At 44.4% G+C, this 7,570-nt stretch overlaps 1 protein-coding gene across 9 annotated transcripts; it reads left to right on the top strand.

The window, feature by feature from the left end:
• Window positions 1–3,347: 3,347 nt before the first annotated feature.
• On the top strand, window positions 3,348–7,223 carry LOC311033019 (uncharacterized protein). Of its 9 annotated transcripts, XM_084040162.1 has the most exons (7): window positions 3,348–3,368; window positions 4,138–4,234; window positions 5,856–6,109; window positions 6,293–6,354; window positions 6,450–6,547; window positions 6,640–6,740; window positions 6,887–7,223. In XM_084040162.1, exons 3-7 carry the CDS (start codon window positions 5,969–5,971, stop codon window positions 7,070–7,072), a joined length of 588 nt encoding a protein of 195 aa, XP_083896288.1. In that variant the 5' UTR covers window positions 3,348–3,368; window positions 4,138–4,234; window positions 5,856–5,968; the 3' UTR covers window positions 7,073–7,223. The 9 variants fall into 9 exon arrangements, with proteins under 9 accessions (XP_083896288.1, XP_083896290.1, XP_083896291.1 ...); XM_084040164.1 differs by lacking the exon at window positions 4,138–4,234; XM_084040165.1 differs by lacking the exons at window positions 3,348–3,368; window positions 4,138–4,234 and adding an exon at window positions 3,381–3,646.
• The last annotated feature ends 347 nt before the right edge of the window (window positions 7,224–7,570 follow it).

Genomic DNA, 7,570 nt, shown 5'->3' with positions numbered 1-7,570 from the left:
GGCATTTTTATGCTCGGAAAGTAATTGTTTCAGCTTTGCTCCCTCACTTCTCGCCCAGTGTCAGCTGGGATAAACCCCCAGCCCCCATGTGACCCTCAAGGATAAGATGGTACAGATAATCGATCAATGTTTCAGCCCTCTTCTTGAGCACATGCTTTGTCACACCGTAATAAGCTTGCTATCTCCAACAGATTTTACGTTTGATTTCTTAAAATGACAATACTTTCTGTCGTACAGAGAAAAGGAAATTGCCCGTGCTCGATCATCCGGCCTCACTTATTGAATCAATAGACAATCAACAAAATTTGCTTTTGGGGGGCGATGACGAGTGTGATAAATTGCTGTCATAAACTGGTTTGAGTATGTGCTGCTGCCAGTGACCACACAGCCAGGGGGAAGGGTCGCATTCAAACAGTTATTTCAAAAGAAAGATTGGAATGTGAGCATGGAAGCCACCTCCACGACTTCAATAAACTCCCCGTTGTGTAATACAATAAGCATTTATTGGCTTGTTTTCTCAACCACTCTCTCTAATGGCCGACTGTCGACTTCCATTAACGCCCCCATATATCTGTCCGTTTCTCCACCACAGTCTGAGGAAGGATTTAATGTGGACACTATGGGCGTCGCCCATCGGGTCTCGTCTGCTCGGGAACCCTTTTAAAATAGATGTTTTTGGGGCGGGCGGTTGCGCAGTGGTTAGGGCAGCTGCCCCATGTACAGAGGTAAAAGTCCTCGGCGCTGTGGTCCCGAGTTCGACTCCCGCCCTTGACACATTTCCTGCATGTCTTCTCCCCCTCTCTCTCCCTGTTTCCACACTGTCTGAAAAATGAATAAAAAGCTTCAATGGTGCCCTAGCCAAAAAATAATCTTTAAAGAAAAAAAAAGTTGTTTGGACCCCCCACACACATTTGTGTTAAAATGCAGCAACTTGGTCAAGAAGTTAACGCCAGCAACAGGGACGGACTGGCCATTGGGACATTCGGGCCAGTTTAATACTGTCAATTAGAGGGGGGATGCGAATGGCCCCTCCGAACTTGGACCGCTCCACTTTTGTTCAATCTGATTGGCTCAGCCTGACCCTCGGCCGGGTCACTTACTTCCCTCTAAAGTTACAGAGAACACGGAAAAATGTTGAAACTAAAAAAAGGTGCTGGAGTTCAGAAAGAAATGGGTGGCGTGGATAATATAAAAAATATAATGTATAAAAATATAAAAACTTGTGCATTAACAATGAACTCTCAGATCAATATTTAGGCTATCATGAGTTTATGCCACTATGCCATATACACTGAAAAAGCTTGTTTTGATTCTGTAGTCAGTTGTATAACTACTACTATTATACTACTACTATAAAAAGTATAACAATGATAGGCCTATTTAATTCTTATTAGATAGGGAAGAGACATCTTCTTAACACATGTTAGAATGCACCAGAATGCGGGAAATTGCATCTAATTAATTCCACATTTTCGGAGGACACAACAACATATCTCTCCATTGAGATGCTACCGTGCCTCTCATTTTTGCACTTGGGTGGGTCATGAAGGGATGTTTCTGTTGGCTCTGTATTATCTTTATTTACATCTCTGCACAGTTAACACAAACTATCTGTTTTATTTGCTATCAGCTGTGTGCCGTTCACCGTCGTGGACCCTTGTCTGATCACAACGGATAAGATAAAAGCACTCTGTTAGAATTATGTGTTGACAGCATTGAAACAATGCCAATGAGAAGTAGAATGTTGTAGGGGGCTCACACACACTCCCCAGTGCAACAGAAATGTGTTTTAATGGAAACAGAGGAAAGGAGAGGAGGCCAGGTGTAAAACGCAGGACTATCACCCAGGAGACCAGTGTCTGTGTCCCATTTGAAATCAAAAGTAAATGTTGACTTCTTTGAAATGAGGTTGGAATTTACGTAACAATTGAAACTAAGATGGTTATAGAAAGAAGAAACATCATGGTGCCCTCCCGCGTTACATGCTATCCCATTACACACCACAACTGCGTATCATGCCGTTGAAAGGCCGTGTTCGTGTGTCACCTATTTCTGTGAAGAATCCAGTTAAAGTTTGGTGGCCTCCAGACTGAGCCCTGTCCCCCGTCTCTCAGTCTGGAAACATTACATGGGCATGCAGGTTTGAAGCATTCTGGCAAAGTGAGGCTCCCCTGCACTTAAGTGGGATATATGTGCAGCGGGAGACCTGTGAGAAAGTTCTTAAAACCTGACAAAATGCTCTCCTTCCTACGGTCCCTTCAAGGTTGGCAGACGGTAGAAGAAATAGTCCTCGGGCGTCAGTCGCTCACCTTAAACGCTTCCACTGACATCAGGCGTGTACTGTATATATCTAGGGTGACGAGAGTCTCGGATCCAATGGAGCTCTTTCACTGTTTTTTTTATGGGAAGATGCCAGAAATGCATCCCCTGCCAGACCGGCAGCCAGTAACTAACTCCTGCTGTCTTTAAAGTCTGGAGTGAGCAGGAGCACTCGTTTACCCGAGCATCATTAATCTTACTTTTCCTCGGCCTGTCCTCTCTCCACCTCCTCTTCTCCCAGGGTGGTCTCCCTCGGGCACTCGTTTGCCTCCCCGGCTCATTTTGGTTCTGTAAAACACACACATGCGTACAGTTGCACACACACACACACACACACACACACATACACACGCACATAATAGATCTCTGGAGTTCTCCCTCTCTCAGCCCAGCAGCAGGAAGTACAGGAGGGGCAAATGTCCTGAGATACTGAAGCTCGGACAGACCAGACCAGAGGAGAGCTCCCACTGATGCAGACTGTGATTAGATGAAAGCAGAAGAGGGGGAGCACGTCACGCTGACTCAGCACCTCGGCTGTGGTCAAAAATGCACATTACAACACTTTTTTCCCCTACAGAATACATTCATACAGTATATGAGCAATTAAGATTTATTTATTTTGGGGGGGGGCCTTCCAGGCTACATTTTTCTCGTCTTTTCCAAAGAAGTAAGTTTGATGTTCTTTTACTAAGTCTTTGATTGATTGAACTTCTGTTGCTCCTTAAGTCATGCTATCATGGTATCACAGTTTCCTAAAACGGTAACAGGGGTATTCAGTCAGTTGCAGACTGCATCCACCAAATCCTTCACACTGTCCCTTTAAGGTGTGGAAACACTACACCAAGTTGTAACTGCTGCTGCTTCAGGCCATCTGCTTTTGTTTCTGTAGCAGCAGAGTGCTTTGGCATCTGGGCCACTAATTGAGCACCAATGGTAGCCACTCGCTGGAGGCAGAACGTAGTATGAATACGCCAGTTCTACCCGGCGCTTTCTCTTTGCGCTCTTGTCTGATGCGTCACCTCCGGTCCGGAAGTTTCAGCTTTCGGCAGGTAAGACTGCACGCTGCTCATTGTTTCCACGTCGCCAGGTGTTTTCATTCTTGGTTCTTATGGGACATGTATGTTGTACTGCAGAGCGGCTGAGCTGACGTGCCCCGCTGCTAGGTGTGCGCTGGTCCCGTTGGGTTGCGGCGGTAACTGTCCTCTCTGTCTGCACGATCTTGATCGATACCTTGACGCTAACGCTAGCATGGTTGCAGGTAAACTGCCGGTAGCCGCGTAGGTCCCTCTGCTATTCAACGTGTGTGTGTATCTGACCCGCCCAAAAGGTATGTTACGGCGACAATCGAAACCGGTGTTGTAGGCCCATTTTAATAGTTTTAATTTTGTTTCTTTAGATGAGATACAGCCATCGGGCCGAGCTAGCTGGGTGACCTAATAAACGTCACGATCCGGACTTTGTCTGCTGCTTTGTCTGCTGCTTTGTCTGCTGTGTAGTCTGCTCCGTAGTGGCCGCTCTGTCGCAGCTTTGCCGCTGCTCTGTCGCCTGCAGCGTTGCAGCTGTTGACGATCACTGTTGTACTGTGAAGTGTCTATGAAGTGTGCCTTCATGCCCATGGGTTTAGTTTCATTTTTTATATTTTAACTTGGTTTATTTTGTTTATTTGTTTTTGTGACCACCCCGTCATGACTTTTGATATATTTTTGGTTAATTTGATTTAATTGATTAGTATAATTCATTTGATTAGGACGGGTGGAGTTTGGTTTCTGTATATAATTAGCTTTCTTTATTTGACTATTTTCGTTCCTTTCTTTGCAGAGGCCGGTGGTGGTGGTGCTGGTGATCTGGGTGGTGGTGTCCTGTCCCTTCCTGTGTGCTGTGCTCCCCTGGGATTTTTGGTTATTCACAAGTGTGTGTGAGTGTGTGATTGTCACGTTCCCGGGTGACTTATATTTTGTTTGGGCCCCTTCCCTCACTAGCTTCCCCACACCAACGGGCCTCAGTTGAATAGTCTTCTTTTATAATTTGTGTGGATGTTGTTTTAATAAATAATACATTTTATTTAATAGTGACCCACGTCTCATGCCTAATGAGTAACTTTACTTGCGTGTCCTGAAAGCAATTGATGAGTTAAATCTTTGGGTGAAAGTCCCAAGGTGGCGTTGTCGCAGTCTGTAGGCTACGAGTGGGATTCCGTTAGCCCTACTACCCTCCTGTACACAGGCAATTTGATATTGTTGTGTCTTGTGTCCTCCCTACGCTTGCCACATTTCAAAATAAAATCACTGCATCTGCAAATGGACTTGCTTCCTCTCTCTCGGAAGGAAATCCGAAAACCTGCACATCAAATGTCAAAAATGACGTAACTGCATGGATGTTCAAACTAACAGGTGTTTTATGAGGGCTGCTGTGTGTAGGTTTAGCTTCTTTGTTGCACAATACCACTTGACTAGACTTGTTCTTGCATTATTGGATTGTATAGCTGTATAGCTGATATAGACATTCTGGTGTACATGACGTTTCCGCAGCCATAGTCAGAGCAAGCGTGGAGATTAGGTCTAAGAACTAGATGCCGCACTGCTTGGAAGAACATGTCGGCTGAAGAGGGTAGAGGATTTGGGTGTGCAGGCATGCATACTCTCTCACATACATCACACAACTGCATAATGCCCTTTATGGTTAAAAAAAAGCCTGAAAAGATAAAGCTGCAGCAATGTGAGTGAAGGGCTACCGGCTTTCATAGTGGCCACAAATGACAAAAAGTGAGCACTGAACAAAGCGAGAGAGCCCAGGTTTTGTGGGCTAACTTCAAAGTACCGGGCTGGTTGAATTAATTTATTTGACCAGCCTTGCGTGAAACAAAAGGTAGATAAAAGAAAAGGCAGACAATGAGCTATGCTTTGATGTGAATAGATGACGCTCTCGGCCACTCGATGCAGAGGACGAGAGGACGACTTTGCATACGAGCTGAGTCGAAGTTTGAGGAGCTCTTCATCAGAGAACAAGCGCCGATTCAGTGCTCATTGCATTCACCATTGTTGTTGTGAACGTGACTCTAGTCCTCATAATGAAGGACTAGAGTCCCTCTTCTTTCAAGGGAATTGCCTTTCCATGATTTATACATAACAACAAAAAGCACACACTAGCTTAGAAGAACATAAACAACACATACAAACATTTCATTTAGCCAGAAAGTCAATAGCTGCATATAGTCAGTTTGTCATCGCAGCAAAATGAAAAAGTTCTCCGAGGAAATTTCACAGACGACAAAGAAACGGATGAGAAAGAAATACAGGAAGGAATTATGAGCATGCCGTGGATTCATGAGCTGCAAAGCAACAAAACCGTGGTTATATATTTACTAACGGTGATTAATAACGCCGTGCACCGTTGTCCGTTAAAGGGACGGATGCAGACACCGGGCGCCTCATTCAGTGGAGGGAACGATGAGGAGAAGTTCACCGGCAGGAGGAATGCTGCTCTGAGAGGCTTCACTTAAGAAAATGTGGTTTAAATGTTATAATTCTTATATCCAGGACTGCTGGAGACTCTGAGGATGTCCCAGGACTGCTGTTGCCTCTGAGGATGTCCCAGGACTGCTGGAGTGGCTGGGCTTCGTCGCTGTCACCCCCATCACCACCGTGGAACTATGGACATGGAACCCATCTGTTCTGTTAGTAAGCAGTGGACGAGGTTCTCCGTGGAACGCCTTGAAAGACAGAAGTCCTTCCTTAAAGAGACTAACGTTAACTCGAAGAAGAGAAGACGGGCGAACAATCCCAAGATTGCGGTAAGAATATGTTCGGTGACTGCTAGCTAAGCTAAAATTAGCAAAGCAAGCCCAAGCTAAAAGTAGCTTAAAAGCTAATAGTCCAAGCTAAAAGTAGCATAGTAGCCTTGTAAAAGAACAAGAGAGAGGAACCAGTGTAACGTTAAGTTGCTTTGTTAAGTGTATGTTGTTGGTCTTTTACAGGAAGCAGTACGCCGTCTTCACAACTCGGAGACGAATTGTAGGCGCTACGAACCGGAGCAAGGGTACGATTTAAAGAATATGCTTTCATTCTGCTGTATAAGGAAATAGATGCGTTAACAGTAGATACCGATCTTAACTGTTCATTTTGTTTTCACAGACGAACCTCGCCTCATAACGAAGCTGTGACCTCTTACTTGCTCGGAGCTTTGTCCGCAAGTCCGGATTTCTATGACGCTGATAGTGACGCCATTGTGTGTAAGTAACTTTTACTGTTTTCTTCTTCCTTGTTTTAATTTTACTGTGACTTAAGTTTTCTTATTCATACCACTCATTTAATTGTTTTCCAGCTGCCTGTAAGACAGAGAGCTTCAGACACACACAGCCTGATCTCGCATCGCAGGCGGAAGCTGTGAAGAGGTCAGCTCGGAGTCGTTCCAGGAGAAAGAGGGTAAGACTTATTAGATTTATTAGATCCGTTTTTGGTCAATGTGACCAAACCTACCTAAACCTATTTTTCAGGTGCATTAATAGATGTGTTGTGTCCATGCGCAGTGCATCGCGCAGTACTGATTGTCTTTATTGATTGTTTTACAGCTGCTGGAAGCGAGACGGAGTGTGCTTGCTGGCGATGAAGTGGACCGTTGGAAGTGCACCACCACAGACACATGTCTGATGAGGAGGACGGCGTCGTTGGCGGGGTGTCTGGATGGATTGTGCGACCTCCATCCTCTTGTAGCCAGGAGCTCACCGAGCTCTGTGCGACTCTACAGTCGCGATTAGAGAAGACTCCCAAGTACAGGGCCACGCACCGCAGGCGGCTGTAAAATTGACCAAATTCTGACAGAATGTCGCCAGTTCATTTGTTTGTTGTGTGGGCAAATTTGTACAGTTGTGTGTTGTGTTGTAAATAAAGCTCTTTCTTTGAATACTTCCTCCTGGCAATTTTTCCTTTCCTCAATAAATTCATTCATATTTATATTTATAAATATATAAATAAATAAAAATAAATATATGTGTGTGTATATATATGTATAAATATACATATATATATATTATATATATATGTATATATATATATGTGTATATATATATAGTGATAGATCTGCTAACCAATCACTAGTGATTATTCTTGTTTAAAAGACCCAGTGTGACCAATAGTAACACATCTGCCAACGGGGGTGGGGTTTACATTTATAATGACTCATCAGGTTGACCAATACTGACAGATCTGCCAACGTGGGTTGGCTTTACATTTATAATGACCAGATCTGCCAACCA

The sequence above is a fragment of the Eutrigla gurnardus genome, assembly GCF_963514095.1.
Source record: "Eutrigla gurnardus genome assembly, chromosome: 22".
NCBI classification, from domain to species: Eukaryota; Metazoa; Chordata; class Actinopteri; order Perciformes; family Triglidae; genus Eutrigla; species Eutrigla gurnardus.
The sequence above is the reverse complement of the archived record's forward strand: the minus strand, read 5'-3'. Positions and strand labels throughout refer to the sequence as shown.

Excerpts from the sequence above, each read along its gene's own strand:
- LOC311033019 (XM_084040164.1), top strand. The coding sequence starts at position 5,969 with ATGGACATGGAACCCATCTGTTCTGTTAGTAAGCAGTGGACGAGGTTC. Across the intron at positions 6,355-6,449 it reads CGCTACGAACCGGAGCAAGG|ACGAACCTCGCCTCATAACG; the intron begins GTACGATTTAAA and ends TTGTTTTCACAG. Across the intron at positions 6,548-6,639 it reads TGATAGTGACGCCATTGTGT|CTGCCTGTAAGACAGAGAGC; the intron begins GTAAGTAACTTT and ends ATTGTTTTCCAG.